This window comes from Stegostoma tigrinum, chromosome 17 (assembly GCF_030684315.1).
Source record: "Stegostoma tigrinum isolate sSteTig4 chromosome 17, sSteTig4.hap1, whole genome shotgun sequence".
In the NCBI taxonomy this organism is placed as follows: domain Eukaryota; kingdom Metazoa; phylum Chordata; class Chondrichthyes; order Orectolobiformes; family Stegostomatidae; genus Stegostoma; species Stegostoma tigrinum.
This window is the reverse complement of record NC_081370.1, coordinates 40,868,841-40,894,717: the sequence shown is the minus strand read 5'-3', so window position 1 is coordinate 40,894,717 and position 25,877 is coordinate 40,868,841. Positions and strand designations below refer to the sequence as shown.

Sequence of the window (25,877 nt, the reverse complement as noted above, 5' to 3'; positions counted from 1 at the left end):
CAGATTAGATTAAATTGAATTTACTTTTCTGTCATTTCTTTGTAGACAGGCAGCAGCTGACAGACCACTGTCACATTCAATTGAGACCTGTGAAGGAACAGACCCCAAGCTTCATTTGATCTTTTGGCCCCCAACCATTTGAAAATTATTCCTTTCACCTCTGGGGGACATGTGAGACCTTCAGATCAGCAAAGATTACTTAGATCTATGACATGAGCATTCTCACAAGAATAGTGTTCATTGTCCATCCATACCCAGCCTTGGAAAGACGGCAGCAAATTAAGTTCTTGAATTTCTGCTGAACGCGTGGTGTTAAGCATAGTCAAAGGGAAAGGAATTAGGGAGATCCTGGAGCTTAATCTAATAACAGTGATGCAATGACGATACAGTTCCCCAAGTGAGGGTGGATGCATGGCTTGAAGGGGAACTTAGTTAGTTGCATTCTCATGCATCCAGTAGTTCTTGTCCAGGTGAGCAGAGAAGAAAATGAAATGCTGTTAATGGCACCTCCCACCCCACTTTATAGGCCTGCTGCTGGCTCCAGTTAATAGCAAACTTGGACATCAGCACCATGTAAAAAAAGATTGGAGAATGAAGCTTAAATCAACAAAAGGCTGAGGGGTGGACTCTTCAAATAATGAAGCAGGGGCTCCAATATTGTTTATACAGGTTGGGCATAGATTTAAGATAGTCCAGGATTCCAAACCTGAGATTGCACACGAATGCTATAATTAACATCCTCCATGCCAAATCAAATCTCTTTTGTGGATTTTTTAAAAAAAAGTCAAATCACAATGTATTGTACTATACATAACACTAAGTGTTCAGAAATGTTATGACACCTCTAGAGCAGTTGGGCCTTGAACCTAGGCTTCCTGGCTCAGAGATAGGGATACTACCACTGCGCCTCAAGCCTTCTTTATAATCTTTTGAACAAACTAAAAACAACTAACCACATTCACTAATCAGGATGTCTTTAAATAGGGCAGAACGGTGACTCACTGGTTAACATTACTGCCTCACATTGTCAGGGACCCAGGTTCAATTGCACCCTTGGGTGGCTGTCTGTGTGGAGTTTGCACGTTCTCTGCGTGGGTTTTCTCTGGGTGCTCTGGTTTCCTCCAACAGTGCAAAGATGTGCAGGCTACTTGGATTGGCTAAGCTAAATTGCCCATAGTGTCCAGAGACATGTAGATTAGATGGGTCATGGGAACGGGTCTGGGTGGGATGCTCTGTGGGTCAGTGTGGACTTGTTTGGCTGAAGGGCCTGTTTCCATTCTGTAGGGATTCTATGGTCTATGGACGCTGTGTGTTTTTAGCATCGAAGCAAACTTGTTAATAACACCTCAAAAAGGGCCACTGTAACAAAATCTTTGAAAGAAACTTATCAAATTTAAACAACATTTAAATGGAGCGGTGAGACTTGGTGATGCACTCTATTGTCTCAGTATGAAGAAAAGTTCCTTTCTACAAAACCTTTTACATGCTGACACAAACTAATTAATTAGTTAACTTATGAACAAGCTCTTAAGGGTGCATTGTAACAAAAGCTAAATTTCACAGCCAACTTATACCTAAGATAAAATTCCTGGAGGTTGATATTCTTCAGCCCCTGTGGTGCCAGTCATGCAAGGTAGCCTCTCTTTACACATATTTTATAATCAACCCTGTTCAAAGATATTCTTTCACATGTGTAGAGTGGATGTGACCTTGAAGCTAAGCCTCCTGGTTCAAAGGAACGGGACACTAGAACCCACAAAATAAGTGTTCAACTTAGTTAACTCCCTTCACCCATTTATTATTAATCTTGATAATACAGTTAACATACCATTAATATTCTAGACATTATTTGTAAATTGACCCATACCGCGCTTGAAAGGCTCAAACTTCATTAAAGTGAGCACCTAAATTTTGTGCTAGTGCTATCCAGAACCAAGGCTAACAAAATGATCAAATTTAACACCTCTATTATTGGAATTGTGGTAATTGAGAGCTAATGTATTACACTAGTTGCGGTAGGCCTATAGACTAAATTCTGCCACTATGTGCAGAATTACTCGATAAATCAACAGCAGTCATGCTGTCTCAGTCCAACATTTCACTCAGGAGGCACTTCACCATCAGAAGTGTTGATTCTAGGTACCACCCTGCGTGCATCAGTTTTGGTCATAATTCTAATTTTCCAATGAAAAACTTGAACCTACAGTAATCTGACTCAAGTGAGAAAGTGTGACCTGATGAACCATCTGACTCTTTTCTGTTAGAATAGGTTCCACTTACTATCCATTGTAAATAATTTCACAATTCACAAAGTGTCAAATCTAAATAAAACAGTTTTTCTTCCCCCACTAAAGCAGTAAAAACACGCAGTCACAGCTATTAGATTACAATGTACTGCAACTGACCCACCATGTTGCACTGTGTCATGGGACAGAGTTTTAATTTCACTAAGCTCAGTGGCTCTTTAAATTGTTAGCCACAAATTCTTGTGTAACTTCAGACAATATTCCAATTTAGGTACCAACCATGTATAACAGACACTATTTACATCAATTGATGGAATATCACTTATTTTAAATTTGGACTTTAATTATATAAAACCCAATTTAAACAAAACAACTGACATCAGTTGTAATTGCATCTCTTAAAGCAGTTAATGAATGTTTCCTTCTTTAGGAGGATAGTACAGTCGTCTGAAATAGTGTACAATTCGAGGTGCTTGTTTCAGGCAGACCAGTGACTACAATTGTCAAAGTAATCCCCAGTTCTTGTGACAGTATTAACTGCTTTACACAAAGGTTGGTGAAACTGTACCACAAATGGCCTGGAGACAGAGACTGCAGTAGAAGTAGATTCTTATGGCGTTCAGATGCCTGAACAGTGTCCAATGAGAAACTTCACCAGCCCACTTATTAGGCATCTAGGGTGGCTACCTGAAATAGACATTAGTTTCTTTAAGTTTGGAAAGACAGGCTGCAACATCTGTTAAGAATCTTTGCGGTTGCCTGGGATCTAATCAAATTTAAAGCATCGGGGATGTCACTGAGTCAGTGACAGTTGAATTCAGCGACACGTTTTATAAATTGATAGAGTGAGAGTGTTCTGTCTGACTCCTCGACCCCAGCAGCTGCCACTCACTGGAACTTCGTCGATAGTGTCACCAGGAAGGCAGCCAGGTAGAAATTGAACTTTGGCATCTCCAAATTGAGATATTACCCAGCACAGCAATTGCAGCTTCACCCTGACAATAACGAAACCCGAAGCCCACTTTCTCATGTATCTTCAGGCTTTGGGTAAAATCAAGTCATTCGCTGCATCCATTTGATGCCATAGCAACTGGCCAAGCAGATCAATGGTGAGACTGACCAGATATCTGAAAGAGTATTAAGTTACAGGGCTATTTGTGTTTAGAATTGGACAGATGCTGGTGTTCTATTGAATTTACTGCTAGTGACCTATGAATTACCAGTTTCCATTGCTCCCCATCAGTAACAGTACCCAGTGCCTGAACCCTACATTCTGGAATTCTCTCCTTAAACCTTTTCATCTTGCCAGCTCTCTTTCCATCTTTAAAGCTCTCCTTAAAGCTTAATTTGATTGATCATTAGTCATCCAGTGGACGTGCATCAGGCTAGGATTTAAAATACTCCCAAACAGTATATTTTAGACATATTATTAAACTGAAAAGGAACAATACAAATATAAGTTGACGTTTACCGAACTTTTACAAAACTGCAGGCTGGTAGTGAAGCGATCACCCGCCAATTGCTTGAGAAGGTGCAAGACCTTTGTCACAAGGGGCATGCTCAGCTGCTTCTGACAGCAGGGAAGATCCAACCATAAGTTTGGGGCTGGAGTCTCCAGGCCATACCAGGCAAGGTATCAGAGTTTCTCCCCTATTGAAAAGACGGAAGGCTTGCCATTTGTACCTCGTCTTACAGTAGTCCCACAAACAGATGATTCTTATCCCTTTAAATAAAAGCTCTTATAGTTGTTGGTGATACCGGTTTAAAAAAATTAAAAATAATATAGATGGAAATCACAATAACATTCCCCAAACACCACCAGAAATCCCTTCTCAGGAGCTTTATCAGTTAAAATTTGACCATACTGTTGGACGAGACAGGTCAAGTAAGCAAAAGATTTAAAGGAGGTGGTATTAAACGTGTCTCAAAAGGAGGCAACAGATGCAGAGAGGTTTAAAGAGAGAATTTCAAAGCTTATGAAGACAGCATTGGTGAGTCAATTAAAAACAGAATGTTTAAGAGGCCAGAAGTGAAGGAGCACTGAGCTCTGACTTTGTTTTTAGGGCTGGAGGGGGAAATCCTACAATTGATGCAATTTTAAATGGAATTTACAGCCAAGAAACTGGCCATGTATCTCTTTGGTGCCAGGCTGTTATTCGTGTGTCACATCAATTCCCTCCAACTCTAGACAGAAAGAACTGCAGATGCTGTTTTCAGAGTCAATGCATCGTGGAGCTGGAGGTCAGGCAGCAGAGGAACAGGAGTGCCGATGTTTCAGGTCAGGTCCCTTCATCAGGGTGATCCAAAATATGAACTCTTCTGCTCCCCTAATGCTGCCTGACCTGCTGTGTTCATCCAGCTCCCACACTATATTGACACAACTTAATCTTGTTCCATTGTATAACTTTCTTTTCTTTCCTCTCCCTGTATTTCTCCACTTTCTTCTTAAAAGCATTTACACTCTTCACTAAAACCACTCCATGCAGTAGCAGTGCCACAATCTCAGTGCGAAGAAATTTCCCCTGGAATTCTTATCTGGAACTGTCAGCGATTATCTCACATTCACGGAACCTCCGAGTGGCAGCATTTTCTTTATGCCTGTCAAAGGTCACAACCAGGTCATCCCTCAGTTTTCTAAATTTCATAGAAAATACCTTATACCAGTGAGTAATGGTCCCAGTTGCCAGTAAACATAATAGAAACCACGATACCGTCTCAATCACTGAAATATTCTGGGGAAATTCTATAGAATAAAGGAATATTTATGCCTCCAGGAACAATAGAAAATCAATCATGGAGGGTCAAAACAGCAGGAAGTAATTTCACCAGAACAAAAACACTGGAAAGATGATGTGAGAAAATCCCACATATTAAAAGAGCAAAACGTGGGTCATTGTACAACATCTGATTTAATAATGATAGGCTTTCATTTACATAGTGCCTTTCCTGGTCCTCAGCCATCACTAATCACTTGACAGCCAATTAGAAGCTTATGGGGCAGGTTGAGTGTGTATAATAACACTTCCAGATTTTAAGAGAAAATAAAACTAAATGCTAGAGGATTCTTGTGGCGTACTGTCGTGTGCACCAGAAGGCCTGGTTCAAGTCCCACCTGATTCAGAGGTGGAATTAATCAGAAGCTACCATGAAATGCTTACGAAGGGTAGTCACTGTTGCAATCTCAGGAATATGGCAGCCTACAAAGCTGATTCACACAAACTACAACAGAAGATCAGGTTTTAAGTGTTTAAAGTGTGTATCTCATTTGGGCCCTAAATAAACAGTAGCGAAAAAGGAAGAGTCCCCAGTATTTTTCACCACCCCGCGAATAGAAGCATTCACATTATGGTCACACAGAACGTTGAAGTAACGCTTCATCCCAAGGGCGCACCTCAACCAAAATGTTGCGCCCAAGTTTCTGAACGGGATTTCAATCCACAATCTTTCCAGACCAGAGAAGCAGACAGCCTAATTACCATTTCAGAGCTGAAATTCAAATACCACGCAATTTGATAGTTTGTTTCAGGCGAGCTGTCCTTTCCCGAGTTAAACACTGCACTTCCCAACATCTACATCATGTTTACATTACAAATAGACTCACAAATGCATGAGGTTGACTCATCAACCCACGAAATAACCTGGCCGTCCCGAATCCAGTTTAACAAACGTGAGATAAACAGCTTTTTTAAAAAATAAGGAAGATGATCCAAACGTTATTTTGGATTGTAATCTCCGCGGGGAAAACACACTTCCGAAGATGTTTCTTAAAGAAAAAGATCTCACATTTAAAATAAAACCTTCCCCAGCGTTGCTTCCCGGTCCATTCTAACCGGGAGCTGTCCACGCCCTGAAACACAATCTGCCACTTCCAGCCACCATCAGAAACGCGCATACCCAAACAATCTGCAATTAAATCAAAATTAAACCCAATTCTCAGTGTTACTCACGATTCAGTGGGGGGGGGGGGGGGTTTGGAGAAGAGCTCCCGGTGTCTGCTCTCGCAGACCTAGCTGTTTCTGTATCTCTTTTCCCACCCCCTTTAAATGCTCAAAAGATGTCCCTTCCTCCTCCTCCTCCTCCTCCTCCTTCCTTGGCTCATCAGCTATTGCATTTCAGATCAAACATTGCCAGACAGCACAAAAGCCACGACTCGAAATCGGCGCTGGTGGTGCCTCTGCTTTACCTGAAATTGGGAGGCGAGCTGATGTGGAGTCCCGGAAAGGGAGAGGCAGCCGGCGAGTTCATGGACTCTGCATCCGCCATTCTCCATACAGAGCCCCCGAAAGGCGCTTTCACTACGTCAGACCGGGGCAGCCTTCAATGCAAAGCGAGCAGCTTTAACCCGCTTTGCACACCGGCATCTGTCACCGCGACAAGGTGCACACACTCCATAGGCCTCCCTCCAAAGAGACACTTCCGCCCCTTGTTGAAGCTGCAGGCACGGGGTGTCTGCTGATGTGCTACACCGTGATACGACGTGATGCGGGGGGTTGACACCAGAATTGGAACAGCTCCACCCCAACCAACCCATGCTTCCAGCTGGCGGAGAATTCATTGAAAACCAGTCACTAGGGATGGTGATCCACCCCCCCCCCCGTCTCCGAATGTCTACATTCTCCAGGAAGTTGCAGATGCATCTTCCAAGACAATTACAGGAGAGGAGGGATCCAACAAAGACATTTCCTGGAATATTTCCATTGTATTAATTAGGGAATTATTGAAGGTGAGAAAGGGAACAGACAGCAAAAATTGACCCGAGTGGGGCCAGTTGTAGCGTGTCAATATTTAACAGTATTATTCACTCTGAAGATGTGCACATTACTGGCAATGACAATGGTTCTTGCCCGTCCTTACACATTGCACTTCAAACAGTAATGGTACATGGCCCAGGAGAGGACTGGGGCTCTTCTCATGCAGCGGTAATGCCTATACCTGTGGGTCAGGAGGCCCAATTCCAAATCCCACCTGCTCCAGAGGTGTGTCAACATCTGTGGTCAGGCTGTAGAAAATATCTGGCCCAGGAGAGGAGGGCACCTTTAAGCTCCAATAACTGGACTCAGGGCTCTAGTTGGAGCAACAGCATCAGGGCTTGTGATTTCTATCCTTACTCCTGAGTGGTGAATCACCTCCTTGAATTGTTGGAGATTATCTGTGTTGGTGCTCCACAGGGCTGTTGTGATAGGAGTTCCAGAATCTCTGACCCAATGGTATTGAAGCAATTGTGCTATAGTTCCACGTCAATTTGGTGTGTAGTATAATGCATGCTGAGGTGGTGCCACTGAAGGGAAGCTTGGCAGGATCTTCTGTGTCTTTTCACTGCAGCCACAGCACTAAAAATCTGCTTCCCGTTTTCCAGAACAACCTCGGAGATCAGACGCAATGACGACGTCCTTGTTCCTGTTAAAAGAAGGATCTGCAGTTAAATGGGACTCCAGTGTACTCAGTGTGGCTGATTTCTACATTGCGGTTAACGGGAGACTCCGGAAACCAAATCTGAATATTGCACTGCATTTGGATTCTTCCCCAAAGTACTGACTCCTGCACGTGGGGAAAAAGAGGACTTAGCACGTAACAATGGAAGTGATCAAGGAAGCGAGGAATGTGGTTCCTCAATCCTGGAGACTATGCAGTAACAGATTCAATAATTTCATAAGGGCAGGAAAGGAAAATATCATCCATTTTGAAGTATCAAGCTCCACTTTCCTCACTTCCCCAGCATTCTCCTCATGGGATCCTCAGAACAACACACCTTCCAATTCTGCCCATTCCTCTGACAATGTATCTTTTCACATCCCAATCAAAACAGCTAAGACTCCCGCTCACTCTCAGTTTATTGCTGTCATGCTCCATGCCTCACAATCCCAGTCCACCATTGTTGTTATTCCATCCTCTCCTTTCAATCCATTTCTAGTAAACATTGCTCTTTTCTGTCCTTGAATGCGAAGCAAATACAAAACATCAGGGGGATGTCAAGATGAGGCTAGCCCTTCAGTGAAGAATGCCTTGATGGCCATCGGCAATGTATGCCTACTGGATCCATTGCACAGGATGTGTCATCATGACCATATGTGAAAACCTGAGCTTTCTGAGGCACTGGTGTTCTGCAAAATCTGATTCTGTATTGAGGGTCTTACCTTCTTCCAGATGTGGAAATTCTCTCTGTCCTGAGGAACATATGGCTGAGGAGAAAACGGCTGTTTCTGCTCTTTTGCTTCATCTTAGAGCAAGATCCAAACTAGTGCTACATATGGTGTAGTGATGGTTGATGCTGAGCAAGTTGAGTGGAATCCAAGAGAAGTAAACTGACTTCCAAAAACCTTGAAGCAAAAGGAAGCCAGTCTATCTGAACAAGAACTGTGAGGTCTGGCTTTTCCAGTACACTGGGCAGCAGCAGTTGGCTTCACCTCTATTTAAAGGGTTTCCAACATGTCAGTTTCACTGATTACTGATTCCTTCCTATTCTCTCGCATTACTGACTTTAATGAGTTCCTCATAGTTTGTCAAATTTGTGTACTGTCTGTAAATTTAACCCACAATTTTTGCCTTAAACAATCAGGCCCCTTTCTAAATATTGAAATTGCTGACTTGGCAGCTCTTCAAGGATATCCTATTCACCTCCAAACACAGCCCAGAAATAGAGAGGAATCTGTTGACTTCTGAAGCCAGAGGCAACAAAACTTGTAAGTGTGGTACAACACACACAGAGGCATTCCAACCATTGTGCCTCTCTGACTATCTGTAAGAACTATCCAATTGATCCTACTCACTCCTCTTCTCAAGGGCTTCATTATTTTCCATTTTAAGAATTGAAAGTTAACATTCAATCTTTTTTCACCACTATTTCAGGCAGTGTATTCCAGATGTTAAAAACTGGTCTTTTATGTTCTGTTCTGGGCACCTCAATTAAGGAAAGATGTGAAGGTCTAAGACAGAATGAAAAGGACACTTATCCCTGGAAACATCCTTATGAAGAATTCAGTTAATTGTACATATTGGATAGGCTAAGGTTGTTCTCCCTGGGTTGAAGGTTGAAAAGAGATTTGACAGAATTATTCAAAATCATGAAGGGTCAGGTTGGAATAGACAAGAGGAAACTGTTCCCATTGTTGTTATAGATTAGTTGTATCCAATTGTATGCAGATAGTAGGCATTAACTGGAATACTTTGTAGTATTGGCTTGGAAAGTACAAGTTTGAAATGTTTATCTCTGTAAATAAATGCTGATAAGTGGAGCAGCATGGCGGCTCAGTGGTTAGCATCTGGGTTGGATTCCACCCTCAGGCAACCGCCTGTGTAGGGTTTGCACATTCTCCCCGTGTCTGCGTGGATTTCCTCCAGGTGCTCCCATTTCCTCCCACAGTTCAAAGATGTGCAGGCTGGAAATACATTTTCCAGTTTATTTATATTTTCCTGAAGTGTCATACTACCCTTCTGATTGTTCGTTGTGTTTCTAAATTTTGAACTCACTGCAAACTGCCTCCTGTACCCAAATTTAGATAATGAATGTATGTTAAAAGGAGCAATAGAATTTAACCCTGTTAAATGTGAGGTCATGCATTTTGGAAGAAGTAACAAGACAAGGGATTACTCAATGAATGGTAGGACACTAGGAATTTCAGAGGAACAAAGGAATCTGGGGTGCTTGCCCACAAATTGCTGAAGGTGGCAAGACAGGTTAATTAGGGTAGTTAAAAAGCTCAGGCACTTGCCTTTATCAGTCATGGCATAGATTATAAGAGTGGGAAGGTTGTGTAGGATGAGGTTGTTACCTTGCTCACCAAGCTGGCTGGTTATAGTTCAAATGTTTTGTCACCATGCTAGGAAACATCATCAGTGCGGCCTCCAATGAAGCGATGTCGTTCTAGTCCAGTTAGTATTTAAATGATCCAGCCTGTTGAGGTGTTTTTGTGTCATTTCCAGGTTTTTTTTTGCAAGGGTTTGTGGGACAGGTCCCACCTCCTTGACCTGTCCGTCTTCCCTGGACTGACCTATCCCCTCCCTACCTCCCCACCTATACTCTCCTCTCCACCTATCTTCTTTTCTCTCCATCTTCGGTCCGCCTCCCCCTCTCTCCCTATTTATTCCAGAACCCTCACCCCATCCCCCTCTCTGATGAAGGGTCTAGGCCCGAAACGTCAGCTTTTGTGCTCCTGAGATGCTGCTGGGCCTGCTGTGTTCATCCAGCCTCACATTTTATTATCTATTACTCTGAGAATGTTGTCCTTGTTGATGGAGCTGTCATTCAGCATTTCTGTTTCCTCCTACGAACATGGCCAGTGTATGGAATAGCGCAGTAAATTCAAAGGATACCATAATCTCATCATCAATTTTGATTTTCTTGCCCTTTTTAAGGAATTCCTGGGTTGAGTAGGTGGAGTTGGGGGATCTATCAGCCAGATGTTTCAGTCTTTGTTGTAGGTCCTTGGAGAACCTATTTGTAGGTGTGGCCAGTAGGAGACAATGGGTCAGAGGGGGATATCTGGTTTGTGTAGTTTAAGGAGTCAATATAAGCCGGGGGCGTGTTTGAGCCTTCTGGTTTCACTTTTATGTCATCTTTCTTGGTTATTTTTCCTGCATTCATTGGTCTCAACAGTGTTTGGGTGATCCTATTTCTGAGCTGCAGTGTTGGGTCTCTCTCCACCTGTTGGTAAGTGTTCAACCAGAACTCCATCAACAAACACATTGACTTGGAGCCAATCTACCATCCTCTGAGAAAAAGAACAGAAAATGACATCACCAATGCAGGAAATGACATCACCAACCTGAGGAAACCTAAACAGATAAATAGAAAGCGGGACATAACACCAGCGCTTCGTCAGAGGCTCATTGATGATGTTACCTAGAATGGTGACGAAATGTCTGAAAACTAACCTTCCAGCTCAGCGAGCAAACTCACATCCAGAACCTCAACCTGAGCTATAAATCTTCTCAAAACTCGCTAAGTGTCTGTATCTGCAAGCAGTGCCTGTGCTTTTTCAATGTCGCCTGGTTCGTTCATAATGGCAGTCATATGCCCTTTGTCCACGGGTAGGATTAAGATGTTCCTGTCATTCTTGAGTTCTTTGAGTGATTTTCTCTCTGATGTGTTTAGGGTGTCCCAATTATTCCTCCAGTTCAATGCCGGGATTATAGTTCGTCAGATGGTCTGTTGAATTTTGTCCGTGATTCCATTGTTTTTTAGTATGGCTTCCAGTGTGGCCATGAACTTTGTTCTGTTCGCATGCCAGTGGTTATAGTTTAGTCCAATATTAGAACAGCTTTCTCAGTTTTTGTAAGTCATCTGTTGGATAGGTTTCTTACCCATGAGGCCGGTTTGTGGTTGTCCTTGTCTTTGGGGAAGACCAATTAGGTCACCTTTTCCTAAGCTTTGCCTGTCTTCTTAGTTCTGGTCCTGTGGCGGTGGTGATGGCCTGTTCTAGGTTTGTAGTCCATTGCCAATCAGTGGCGTTTTGTTATAATGATTTTTGGCATGAAATCTCTCTCGTACTTGTGGAGCCAGTTATGGACATCGTTAATCATTACCCGAAGCATTCTGCGGCAATTTTGTCTGGCTGTTTTGTGCACCTGTGGGTTGTTGAGTGGAGGTTTGTATTTCACACAACGGGGCAGCACCTGGTTCCTGAGGCATTCAAGGAGAAAATGGAATTGTTCGCGGGTAGCGCTCAGTTTGTTGGCGAAGGTTTTCCATTATCAGGCTATTTTGAGCATGTTGCGCCCGTAAGTGTTGAGGGTTCTTGTGAAGATTTGTAGCTCGGCTTGTAGGTGAGGTTGTTGACTTGCTCACCGAGCTGTCTGGGTGTAGTTCAGACATTTTATCACCATGCTAGGTAACATCATCAGTGAGACCTCCATTGAAGCGATGTAGGTCCACTCCCTTTAGTGAGTTTTGAGAAGATTTGTAGCTCAGGTTGAGGTTCTGGATGTGAGTTTGCTCGCTGAGCTGGAAGGTTAGTTTTCAGACGTTTCTTCACCATTATAGGTGACATCATCAGTGACCCTCCGACGAAGCGCTGGTGTTATGTCCCGCTTTCTATTTATTAATAAATAGAAAGCGGAACATAACGCCAGCGCTTCGTCGGAGGCTCACTGATGATGTTACCTAGAATGGTGACGAAACGACTGAAAACTAACCTTCCAGCTCAGCGAGCAAACTCACATCCAGAACTCCGTTTAGTATTTATATGATCCAGTCTGTTGAGGTGTTTTGTGTCATTTCCAGGTTTTTTTTTGCAAGGGTTTGTATATGGGATCTAATCCCACATGTTAATTGACAGCATTCCGGGTGGCAAAGGGGATTCTGAAATAAATAGGGAGACAGGGGGAAGCAGATAGAAGATGGATAAAGGAGAAGATAGGGTAAGAGGAGACAGGTCAATGAGGCAGGGTTAGAGCCAGTGAAGGTGAATGAAGGTGGAGAGTTAGAGAGGGGATAGGTCGGTCCAGGGAGGACGGACAGGTCAAGAAGGCGGGATGAGGTTAGTGGGTAGAAGATGGGCGTGAGGCTTGAGGTGGGAGGAATGGTTAGGGAGGTGGGGACTAGCTGGGCTGGTTCTGGGATGTGGTCGGGGGGAGGGGAGATTTTGAAGCTTGTGAAGTCTACATTGATACCCTTGGCTGCAGGGTTCCCAAGCAAAATATGAGATGCTGTTCCTGCATCTTTTGGGTGATGTCATCATGACAATGCAGGAAGCCCAGGATGAACATGTCATCTGAGGATTTGTGGGGGGGGGTGGTGTTGAAATGGTTCGCAACTGGGAGGTGCAGTTGTTTGTTGCAAACTGAGCGTAGGTGTTCCGCAAAGCGGTCCCCAAGCCTCCGTTTGGTTTCTCCGATGTAGTGGAGGCCACAATGGTAACAGCGGATTACAGTATACCACATTAACAGATGTGCAGGTGAACATATGTTTAATGTGGAAAGTCTTCTTCAGGCCTGGGATGGGGGTGAGGGGGGAGGTATAGGGGCAGGTGTAGCACTTCCTGCGGTTGCAGGGAAAAGTGCTGAGGTTGGTGGGGCTGGAGGGGAGTGTGGAGCGGGCAAGGGAGTCACGGAGAGAGTGGCCCCTCCGGAAAGCAGAGAAGGGTGGGGAGGGAAAAATATTTTTGGTGGTGGGGTCAGATTGCAGATGGCGGAAATGTCGGAGGATGATGTGTTGGATTTGGATGTTGGTGTGGTGGTATGTGAGGACAAGGGGGATTCTGTTTTGGCTGTTATGGCGGCCAGGGGATGGGATGAGTTGCGGGAAATGTAGGAGACACGGTCAAGGGCATTTTCAAGCACCGTGGGGGAGAAGTGGCGATTCTTGCAAAAAGAGGTCATCTGGGATGTTCGGGAGTGGAATGCCTCATCTCGGGAGCAGGTGTGGCGGAGGCCAAGGAATTAGGAATAGGGGATGGCCTTTTTACAGGAAGGTGGGTGAGAGGAGGAATATTCTTGGTAGTTGTGGGAGTCGGTAGGCTCAAAATGGATATTGGTTTCCAGGTGGATGCCAGAGATGGAAACAAAGAGGTTCAGGAAGGAGAGAGAGATGTCAGAGATGGTCCAGGTAAACTTAAGGTTGGGGTGGAAGGTGTTAGTGAAGCGGGTGAACTGTTCGAGCTCCTTGTGGGAACACAAGGCAGCGCCGTAACAGTCACCAATGTAATGGAGGAAGAGATGGGGACTAGGGCCAGTGTAGCTTTGGAAGAGGGATTGTTCCAAGTACCCTACAAAGAGGCAGGCATAGCTTGGGCCCATGCGGGTACCCATGGCCGCCCCCTTTGTAGGAAGTGGGAGGAATTGACAGAGAAGTTGTTGAGGGTGAGGACAAGCTCAGCTCAGCGGATGGGGGTGTCGGTGGAGAGGGACTAGTCGGGCCTGCGGGACAGGAAGAAGTGAAGGGCCTGTAGGCCATCTGCATGGGGAATACAGGTGTATAGGGACTGGATGTCCATGGTGAAAATGAGGTGTTGGGGACCGGGGAATTGGAAGTTCTGGAGGAGGTGGAGGGCGTGGGTGGTGTCACAGATGTAAGTAGGGAGTTCCTGGACCAAGGGAGAGAAAATGGAGTCCAGATAGGTGGAGATAAGTTCAGTGGGGCAGGATTGTGGATTTTGTGGATTTTGGGAAGGAGATAGAAGTGGGCGGTGCGGGGTTGGGAACGATGAGGTTGGAGGCTGTGGGCGGGAGGTCACCTGAGGTGATGAGGTTGTGGATGGTTTGGGAGCTGATGGTTTGCTGCTCAGGGGTGGGGTCATGATCAAGGGGGCGATAGGAGGAGGGGTCAAAGAGCTGGTGTCTGGTCTCAGCAATGTAGAGGCCAGTGATCTGCCTATTTATTTCAGAATCCCCTTCCCCTCCCCTGTTTCTGAAGAAGGGACTCGACTCAAAACGTCAAACCTTCCTGATCCTCTGATGCTGCTCGGCCCGCTGTCTTCATCCAGTTTCACACCATGTTATCTTGATATCGAGGGTAATCAGCATTCTCACCCTAATGTCTTGAATTTAGTAATGAAGTCTGTAACTGAGCAGCCTTGATAGAACTAAAACTGACTACCATTGAGCAAATATTGTGCCTTCCATTGCATTGCTGATGATTAAATGTAGACTGACAGGATATTAATTGATTGGATTGGATTTGTCCTGCTTTTTGTGTATAGGACATACCTGGGCTGTTTTCCATGATTTTTGCCAGACGCACCGAAACAGTTTGCCTCGAGGTGCAGTAAGTCTGAAGCACAAATCTTTCAAAGGTTGTATGCATTTCTGGTAAGGTCATCATTTGAAGCCTATTTATAATTTCCCTTGTTAAAGTAATGGTAGTCTACCCACAGGTGGTGATGACGGTGATGGACTGCTACAACTCACGTGTTCTAAGAAGGAGATTTGCAGCATTCAGACCAAGCAACAATGACAGAATGGCGATACGGTTCCAAGCCAGGATGCACTGTGACTTGGAGGGTGGTGATTCCATGCATCTGCTGCCCTTGTCCTTCTAGCTAATAGAGGTTGGGTAGTTGGAAGGTGCTGTCAGAATTGCCTCAGTGATTTGCTGCAGTGCATTTTGAAACTGGCACTGTGATTTAGTGGTGGAGAGAGTCCGTTTTGAAGATGCCATTGAGTTTCTTCAGAGTTCTTAGAGCTGCTCTCATCCAGATATGTGGAAGGTATTTCATCACACTCCTGCCTTATGTCTTTTAAATGATGGTGGGATAATGTAGGGGGATGGGCTTAGATTATTTCACAGATTGGTGCAACATCGAGGGCCGAAGGGCCAGTTCTGCGCTGTATTGTTCTATGTTCTATGATGGTGAGGCAGTGGTGTAGTGGTAATACCACTGAATAAGTCAGTTAAAGTCCTGAACTAATGTTCAAGGAACGTGAGTGCGTGTGCCATCATGGCAGATGGTGAAATTTGAATTCAATCTAAATTTGCAATTTAAAAAAGCTAGCTTAATGATGATCATGACAGCATTGTCATTAAATACCCATCTGGTTCCTTATGGCCTTTCGACATCCTTACCTCATCTGGTCTACACATCATTCCAGACCGAAAGCAACATAGCTAATTCTTAGCTACCCACTGGGCAATTAGGCATGGTCAATAAATGTAAGCACACCACTAATGCTCATAATTCCACAAAGACTGTTTTTTTTGTTTAACAGATAAGTTACTTGCCACTGAATCTAGCCATAGTATTTACAATTCTCATCCAGTTAAGCTTCTGAACAACATCCCTTCCTCTCCAACATCACCCCCCTTCACCCTACCCCCCCAACCATTCCCATGAATTTGATACTGGGGGATTAAGCAATGGAAATGCCATTCAATGACATGGTTAGATTTTTTCTTGTTGGAGATGGCCATTGCCTGGCATATATGTTCTGCAAATATTACTTGCCAAGAATCAGTACCATCCAGAATATTGTCAATTCTTACTGGAAATGGGTATGGACTGCTTCAGTATCTGAATAATATTGAAATATGACCGTATGAACAAAAAGTTAGAGTGGGTTATTTGGTGCCTTGAGCCGGTATAATTATTCATTCATTAAGATCAACTTCTAGATTCTCCCATGAGAGGAAACTTCCTCTCTACATCCACCCACCAAGACCTCTCAGGATCTCATATGTTTCGGTAAAGTTGCACCTTACCTTCTAAGTTCCAGTGGATGCATCCTTTCCTCATGAGACAACAAGCCCAATCTAGGTATTAGTCTGGTAAACTTTCTCTGAACAGCTTCTAATTATATCCTTTCTTAAACAAGGGGACCAATATTCTATACAATACTTCAGATGTGGCCTACCAGCGCCCTACATAATTGAAGCACAATTACTCTACTTCTATATTTAAGTTCACTCACGAGAAACAATAATATTCTGTTAGTTTCTCTGATTATTTGGTATACCTGCATGCTAACCATTTTGTAATTCATGTGCTGGACCACCCCGCTCCCTCTGCCTCTCAAACTTCTGCAATCTCTTACTATTTAAATAACCTGCTTCAGGATTTCTGAGTAGTATCAGAAGCTATTGGGGTCTCAAAATAGTTGCAGCTTCAGTGAATGTCTCCTGGCTGCTAATTTGTCTGAATTTTTTCTTGATGGTTTTTTCATCCTGGTTTGGACAACTGCAAGTGAGAATCTGGGTCTGAATTTCCCTTTATTTTTCCAAGGGGTGGGTTTGTGGGATGTTACTATGTTGGAATAGTTAATTAGTAATAGTTACTACTATTAATTTTCCAATAAAGTTAAGTTGTTCTAAATTCCTCTTTCTTTGGTTGTATTTACAGTGTTTAAATAATTTGTATTTTGGTTAACATTGTGTAATTTCACCAGTTGCATTGCAAAGCGAACAGATACTTTATATTCAGAGATAATGTGAACTGCAGATGCTGGAGAATCCAAGATAACAAAGTGTGAAGCTGAATGAACACAGCAGGCCAAGCAGCATCTCAGGAGCACAAAAGCTGACGTTTTGGGCCTAGACCCTTCATCAGAGAGGGGGATGGGGAGAGGGTTCTGAAATAAATAGGGAGAGAGGGGGAGGCGGACCGAAGATGGATAGAGGAGAAGATAGGTGGAGAGGACAGTATAGGTGGGGAGGTGGGGAGGGGATAGGTCAGTCCAGGGAGGACGGACAGGTCAAGGAAGCAGGATGAGGTTGGTAGGTGGGAAATGGACGTGCGGCTAGAGGTGGGAGGAGGGGATAGGTGACCTTTAAAATAGGAAGAAGTTAGGGTCTAGGCTAGCCTCTTAAAATATTTTGAGGGGATCTATCTGGTCCATAACATAACATGTTCTAATTTCCCTACTTTCCAAGAGTACCACATAATAGAATTGTGTTTTGACTAAAAACTGGATTGCTCAGTGCTAAGCAATCAGAATAGGAAAGGAGGAAGAAGCTTCTTCATGAGGGAGATCAGGGAGAGACAGAAGCCTTTCTTAAATTGGTGTGTCATTTGTCATTATTGTGATTCAAACAAATGTATGGACACCATCTTAAACTGATTTTAGAATTCAAATTATAATTCAGTAGCTCATCAGGTCCTTTGTTTGAGATTACAGAAGTGAATTTTGTCCATTCTACTATGGATGTTATCACATATACAGTATTGATCTGAGTTCCCTTCCAGGATGCAACCGGCACATGGCTCAATATATTTAGCATTATATAATATGGATAACTGTGGAAATCTCTCCTTAAACTCCCCCACCCCACCTTTAAAAATCTATCTCTTCGTTGCCTATTTTAAGATTAATTTACGTGGTTTGGTGTCAAATTGCATTTGATAATTGTGAATAACCTGTGAATTGCTTGCAGATTAAAAGCTCTACACAAATGTTTTTGTTGTGTAAAATCTGAATATGTACATGCATCTGGCATTTCCTTCATCAAATTTAAATGGGAAAGACATAAAAAGGAGTAGCATAGCTATGTGGGAAAGGGAAGGGGAAAGAGTATGGGAGGAACAAGATAATCTCTCAAAGATATGTGGGTTCAATTGTCTCATTTGAAAATTCAAAGTTGATAGAATGATGAGGAAGGGTTTAAAAAAAACAGAGGCTATTGGACCTCTGAGCAAACTCACTTCAATTCATCTCCATTCTTATCTATGCTAAACTATCCCTTATTGAAAATGCTTAAAATTTTAATTACCTGACATGAGACAAAATAGCCTGGCTTTCTCTACTGAAGTTAAATATAGTATCATAGCAGAATAGAATTGTCGAGCAAAAACAATGCCTGGCCCATCACTTCACGTACTGTTTCTTTGCAAGGTCCGAAAACTTAGTCAATTTTGGAATCCTTTCCACATTGTCTTGAGACTGTTTCTTCTTTCAAGTTTTTATTTAGTTGCCTTTTGAGACTTACCGTTGAATTTGCTTCCTCTGCCCTTTCAGACAGTACATTCCAGGTCACAGTAACTCAGTGCAAAAACAATTAGAGGAACATGGAAAGAATACGATGTGACAACCATAGACATACTCCAGGAGCATAATGAGGGCACCATCAAAAATAATACAGACTTTTATTTTAAAAAATACAACTTACAAAGTTTGTGTAAACATATTATGTAACAGCTGAAATTTGGCATTACATAAAATGCATTACAATTCCACTTTTAATCAGCTAAGTGGGACTCCAAGGTGTCTCACCACACTTACAAAATTGCAGAATTTTTATGGTGCAGAAAGAGGCCATTCAGCCAATCATGGCTGCGCCTGTCCTCTGAATATTTTAACTTAGTGCCAATCTTGTGCCTTTTCCCTGTAACGCTGCGCATTATTTCTAGATAAATAATCATCAAATGCCCACTTCAATGATTCAGGTGAACATGCCTCCATCACACAACCAGGCATTGCATTCCACAGTGCGCACCAAGATTTAGGTCAGGGAAAGCACGCACCTGGGAAACTGAGACAAATTTTCCTCCAGCCAATAAAATCACAATTGACTGTATGCCTCAGCCAATTTGTATGCGGTTGGCCGGTCCTTTTTATTCAATGACCTATAACTTTCCTCACAGGTCTGTTGTGTGGCACTATATCAAGTGTCTTTTGGACATCCATGTAGTCCACCAAAATGCCAAAAATCTGACGGAGAGTAATCTAGGCTCGAAATGTCAGCTTGCTCTCTCTCCGTAGATGCTGCCTGATCCACTGTGATCTCCAGCATTTGTTGTGTTCAGAACAGATTCTAGCATCTGCAGTAATTTGCTCCTAGTCCGCATCATCAGCCTTGCCCTGCCAACTGTCCCAAAACTCCAGCAAGTTAGTTAAACACCATTTTCTCTTAACAGATCCACGCTGACTCTTCTGAATAAATCCACATTTTTCCATGCAGCGATTGTGTTTAACAATTCTCCACCACCAACATTAAACTGACTGATCCGTCATTGCTGCGCCAATCTTTAGATTCTTTTTTTGAATAAAGCCTTAATGTTTGCAATTCTCCAACCCATTCACACTACCTTTGAGTTTCCTGCTTTGTCACCATTGCCTGTTCTCACCTTAGGCATGCCTCTTGTCTCTGAGTTTAAATCCTCTCTTCGCTCCCTCAAAGCCCTACTCCTCCTTTTACTACCCTTTGACTTTTGATGTGGTGCAGAAGACTTATAGAATTCATTTTCTGTTAGCTGCTGGCCTTTTGTCACAATCCCAATTTGCTTCTTCACCATCTCTGAACCTTCTGGTTTCAACTTTGTCCTCAATTACATTTGCTCTCCAACAACAGGTTTAACTCCACTTTTCTTCTTTAGCTTCGCTTCTATTTCTTTATCTGCCAAGGAAATTTTGATTTATTTGTCCTACCTTCCTCTTTTGAGAGAATACATCTTGCCTGTGCCTAAATCATCTTTTTTTATTACAGTTATAGGCTATTTTACTATCATTGTTTCAGGTGAAATATCCTCTGGAGCATACACCTCAAGGAGTTTCACCTGGATTCCAGCCCCTCACTGTATTATGTTGGTAGAGTCTCAGTCTGTGGCCTTTCCCCATCAAGCCCTGCTGGAGGTTGCTCCAAGCTTTAGTGTGTCTTGCAGCATGTAGTCCTTAACCTTTGGATGAGCCAGTCTGCAGCATCAGCCATGGTCTGCTCTTGAAATAATGCAGAAAAACTACAGGAGTATTACTGCAGCACTACCCGTGCATGATAGAAAAAGTACTTCACCGGAGAAAGTACAAATTTAAAGCAGACATGTGCAAAATATCCAATGCAAATTTCGCTCCTTTTACCAAATATTTGATCTGGTTTGATTCCACCATCCTCTGAGTAGAGAGCGCATAGAAAAACCTGCTCAGAATTGAATTACCTTTCCATGCTTTGGATTTGCTCCTCTCCCTGTGTCTGCTCACTGGTCCATTCATTTGACTTTTCTTCCTCCAACCAACTCTTATCAACTGCAGCTCCCTTCCATCAACAATGTCAGTCAGCAATCAAAGCCTGTTTTCTTTGTGTCAACGATGGATTTGGGCCATTGACACTGCTGGAAGGACTCTCAAGTTCGGTGCTAGTTGTAAGTCAGTGTGCAATACTTTGACCTCTGAGATAGATGTTGTGGATACAAATCCTGCTTTTGAGATCCATGAAATCTCGGCTGACACTCCCAGCCCAGTGCTGTACTGTCAGAGGTGCCAGACCCTATGCACTCTTTCAGGTGGGTGTAAAAGGTCCCACTGTGTTACCAACAACACAACATGGAGCTGGAGGAACACAGCAGACCCAACAGCACCAGAGGAGCAGGAAAGTTGATGTTTCGGGTTGGAATCTTTTGAAGAAGCATCCTGACCTGAAACGTCAACTTTCCCGCTCCTCAGATGCTGCCTGGCCTGGTGTGTTCATCCAGCTACATGCTGCGTTATCTCTGACTCCAGCATCGGCAGTTCTTGCAATCCCCCATTGTGTTATCTGCTTTGTGTTTTAGGGTCAAAATTCATCTGTCAATGCACATCACAAAGCAAATTATCTGATAATTTTGCACTGCTGTTTGTAGGAGACTCAAGTTAGCTTCTGTACTTTCTGCATTGCCATTTTAAAATATGGTTGTTAATTGGTTGTATTTTGTGATGTCATCAGTTGACGAAAGCCATTTTATTCTTTAAAAAGACACATGTCTGAGTACATGCCTTCAAAATTACGCAAAGGTTTGATAGGGTGGAAATAGAAAAAATGTTTCCACTGGTGGCCAAAGTAAAGAAAAAGCTATAATAAAGAAATAGCTGCAAATCCAAAAGAAAATTGCCAAAAAATACTTTTTCTTACCAAAGTGGGTAGAATGTGGAACTGCTACACTCATGTTATTTTTTTCTTCAATGTAAAGACACTGAGCCTGCAGAAGGACTGGTGAAACAACGATGTGAGTTTTTGTTTGAAGATGAGATGATATACAGATAATGTTTAGGGGAAGTTGAGTATAGTCCATCTGCTCTCTGGCCTCCTACTTACAGACTGACTTCAGTCAGGAGCAATAACACATCACATCCTGGTGTTCAGATGTGTAATGGTTGTTAGTAATTTAAGATTGCCTCTTTAAAGATGCATTCCATAAAGTTACAACAGCTACCTCATGAAGTAACTGCTGCATTTAAGGAGAATCTGGATAATTGCATGAGGGGAAAAGGAATGAAAGGTATGGTGAGAAGATTAGATGAATTGGAATGTGAGTATGCTAGTATGGAGCATAAACACTGAAATGGACCTGGTGGGCCAAGTGCCATGTTTTGGCGTTGTAAAATTATATATAATATTTTTGGGAGTTCACAGCTTTAGGGTCAGCTACAACTGCATGTGTAAATCTTGCTCTGTGTCTGACGCAGCTCTTCTCGATATAAAGAGCATTGAGCGAAGATTACAAGGAGCTATTCTTCCTGCGTTTACTGTCAAACATTACAATTCACAGTGAATCAGATTGTTGAAAGAGTGGATACCACCTGCATTTAAGAGAGTAAACTAGAAACTAAACTGCAGAAAGAATATTTCAGTCTGTGATCCTGATCAACCATAAACTAAATGAATAATAATGAGGGGCTGACTGGCCTACTCCTAACAGCATGGGCTAAAATTTTTCTGTCCTGCAGTGGTAGGATAGAGAAAGGGACTGGAAGCAAAAACAGAAAGGAGTGTATTGGGTCAGCTCCCTGATTTGTTCCCAGTACTATAATTTTGCTGGAGGCATGATGAGTACAGTAGAGACTACCCTGTCTAACTGTGGCAGGTATGTAATTTGCCTATTACTGGGTCCCCTGGGTGTGAAGTGTTGCTGCTGCTGCTGGGATATTCCTGACAGTGGCTGGGCTCCCATGAGGCTGAAGCCCTGAACTAAATTAGAGGCAGTCTCCCAGTGGAAGACCAGTAGATCATTGTTTCTCTTTTCCATCTGCTTGGCATGGACCTGACAACACCCAAAGTCTCAGCCGCCAACAATCCTGTGCCAGGGCTCTCATCTTCAGAATAAGACAGTTGTTCCCACCTGGTATTTTCCGTGATTGCCTCAGCTTCATGTTGCTTCAGCAATGCCTACCTCTTCATGTGGGGCTACCAGCTGGATAACACTGTGGGCTCACTCACACGACATCCTCTTCCTCAGTCCACGATCTATCCTTCACTAAACAGGGCTCAGAAGCAACCTCCTGCCATTGCCCCTTCCTGCCACAGAATTGAAGCCAATACTGGGACCATGACCCAACCATTAAAATCCAGTCTGACATTCCTATGAGTGGCCCATCTATGGAGCAGACATATTGGGGAGAAGAGGATGTAGTTACCTTTGGTTAACTTAAAAAAAACTGTCTTCTCTCGGAAATAACATTTTCGTACCTAGTCCATAAATATTGGCACATACTTCCTCCATTTCACACATCTAGAAATTCCTTATACAAAGTGTAATGATTTCTAGTGAAACGGTCAAAAGACAGTTATGCCTTAAAGTCAACAAAAACTTTCTCAGCCAACTTGTTTTTTTATGAAGGTTGTGATCAGGGTAGCAGCAGCTCAAAAACATTGGGGTGAGGGGTTTTTGGGATGTCAATCACTGGACTTTTGCCCTAGTCATGCCAGCACCAACCATGACAGCAGCTCAGTCCTTCGTGCTTTTGCCATCTAAGGACGTTTCGTTGACATGTGCAAAAATGCTGCTTCGAATTGTAGAATCCTACAGCATAGGAAGAGGCGTTACTGCTCATTGTGAAAGGGCCGCTGGTTCATGATGCACAATTCTGTCCATTCCTATTTATTAGCCGTTAAAGCACGTGGGTGAACACCACTGTTAAAGTCAAGCGTTGGATTCTTAAATTTCAAGCCCAATGTGTTTTATATTAACTCTGAATAATCTACATGTAAGAATGGTCACCCTTGAAAAGATTTGTAGAATGTGTTGCTTTCTTACGGTGGTAAGCAGGTGCTAACACTGTGTTTTGAAGGGACTGAGGGAGAGACCATCTGTCCCTCATGTGGTGCATTGCAGATATTATACAAGCACTCAACCCTGTCTAATTATTTTGTTTAACATTCAGCAGACCTTTGGCTTCTAGTTAATACTAATTGAGCAGAGACTTGTCTGGTGGAATAAGACCATCTTGAGAAATTTCTCAACAGAGTGGACCTCTGTCTTTAAAATGATTAACTTCAAAACCATAAACTATTCGTCCAGTTTATCCAACTAAATCAAAGAAAGGCAGATGTCCAAATGGGGGTAACATCAGACTGTAGAATGCAAGAGATAGCTCACGGACCATTAGCTTTCCTTCCAAAAGGATAACACAAAATTATCAGCCCATAAACTATTTCCTCACAGTTGCACTTCCCATTCTATCCAATTATTGAGGTTAGTTGATTTTAGATTAACTTATACGACTGCGCCTTAAAAATGAAATTAGCTACGGTCCTCTGTGGGTTTCATCTCTGTGTGCCTGACTGCATAAAGCAGAATGAAACAATATTCCTCACCAGCTATGATTTGTACAAGAAAGCTTTTGGCAGGGACAGCTGTTTCATCCAAACAGGCACCTGTGAGAGAATCACAGGGCTCAGTACATCTCCATCTACACTGTGAACAGCATGTATGGCAGTAACTGGGGATTCAATTTGCGTTCCTTCCAAACAAAAGGGCACTCAGGCCCCATCAGCCCACGTTTGCTTAGAGAAAAGGTCATCACTGAAGGTTCCTCCCACATGCTGTGACTGCACAATCCCCCGAAACACTCACGCATGTGTGGAATTATTCATTTCAAGCGAGCCGCTGAGAAAGACGAGGGCACTGAATGGCACAACACAGCCTTTATTCCCAAGTTAGTGACCTGGAGAAGGTCAGAGTTTGGGCATACTTCTTCCTTCTCCTCTGACCTGGCGTGTGAAGTTGTGCAGCAGAATCATAGAATCCCATTCAGCCCATTGAGTCCGCAGCAACTATAAAGATCAGCCCACCCAGACCTACCCCCCTGTCCTATCCCTGCATTTCCCATGACTAATCCCCATAGTCTGCACAACCCTGGACACGAGGTGCAATTTAGCATGGCCAATTTACCTAACCAGTACATCTTTGGACTGTGGGAGGAAACCGGAGCATACTAGAGGAAACCCATGCAGACACAGAGGGAATATGTAAACTCCATGTAGACAGTTGCCGAAGAGTGTGAAATTGATCCCTGGTCTCTGGCGTTCTGAGGCAGCAGGGCTAATCACTGAGCCACCATGCTGTCCATTCAGTACACTGAACCAATATGCAAAATTGGAGCCCCTTGTGACTCAGGGGGCAGTTACTCACCTCCACCTCAGAAGTCATGGTTTCAGGTGACAATCCATCAACAAAATTGCCTGTTGATGCTATATGATCTCTACAACGTCAGATAAGATGTGAACTCAAGATCTTGCCTGCTTGCTCAGAATCTAATGGGACTATTTTGAAGGAGCATCAGGCAGTTTACCCATTCCAAAGCTGAATCATTTCTAGATCGAAATATATCTGCTGAAGAATTGAGGCGACCTGTAAATTAACACATAATGTTGTTTACTTTCTCCAGACTGGGAAAAGCAAGCTCGTAGATCCATTCATTGTTTTGTTTCTATGTGTCTCATCTGTCTTATTTATTAATCTTATTTATCTGTCTATCTAATTCGGTTCCACACCTAGTAATAGCAAAACACTGCAAATTTGCAGGAGATGCAAAATGAAAATAGAAATAACACCTTCTGCAGCATAAATCCAGGCCATTCAACCTTCATGCCTGTGCTGAGTCCTTGAAAGAGATATCTATTTACATTACCTGCCCAACTGCTCATTTTAGTGGCCCTGCAAATTTTTCTCTTTCAAATATATTTTTTAGAAGTTACAACTGAATCTGCTTCCACCATATTTTCAGGTAGTGCAGCCTAGATCATAACAACTTACTGCAGAAAAAGGGTGGCATGGTGGCTCGGTGGTTAGCACTGCTGGCTTTCAGTCCCAGGGACTCAGGTTCTGTTTCACCCTCTGTCTCTGTGGAGTTTGCACATTCTCCCTGCGTCTGGGTGGGTTTCCTCTGAGCACTCTTGTTTCCTCCCACAGGCCAAAGATGTACAATCTAGATGGAGTTAGGGTTGGGAGGGGCTAGATCTTGGTGGGATGCTCTGTGGTGGCTCAGTGTGGACTTGATGGGCTGTATGGCCTTCTTCCA

The 25,877-nt window shown here is 43.2% G+C and overlaps 1 protein-coding gene across 4 annotated transcripts in view; it reads right to left on the bottom strand.

Annotated features, from left to right (window-relative positions):
• The window catches only part of mapk8ip1b (mitogen-activated protein kinase 8 interacting protein 1b), a 144,314-nt gene extending 137,596 nt beyond the window's left edge, over window positions 1–6,718 (bottom strand). The window contains exon 1 of one of the 4 annotated variants that reach the window (XM_048546077.2): window positions 6,430–6,718. In XM_048546077.2, the coding sequence (XP_048402034.1) occupies window positions 6,430–6,509 (80 nt within the window). In that variant the 5' untranslated portion in view covers window positions 6,510–6,718. Of the gene's footprint in view, window positions 1–5,847; window positions 5,950–6,029; window positions 6,140–6,429 lie in introns of those variants that run through there. The other 3 variants (XM_048546078.2, XM_048546082.2, XM_048546080.2) reach the window with 3 other exon arrangements.
• Window positions 6,719–25,877: the final 19,159 nt, after the last annotated feature.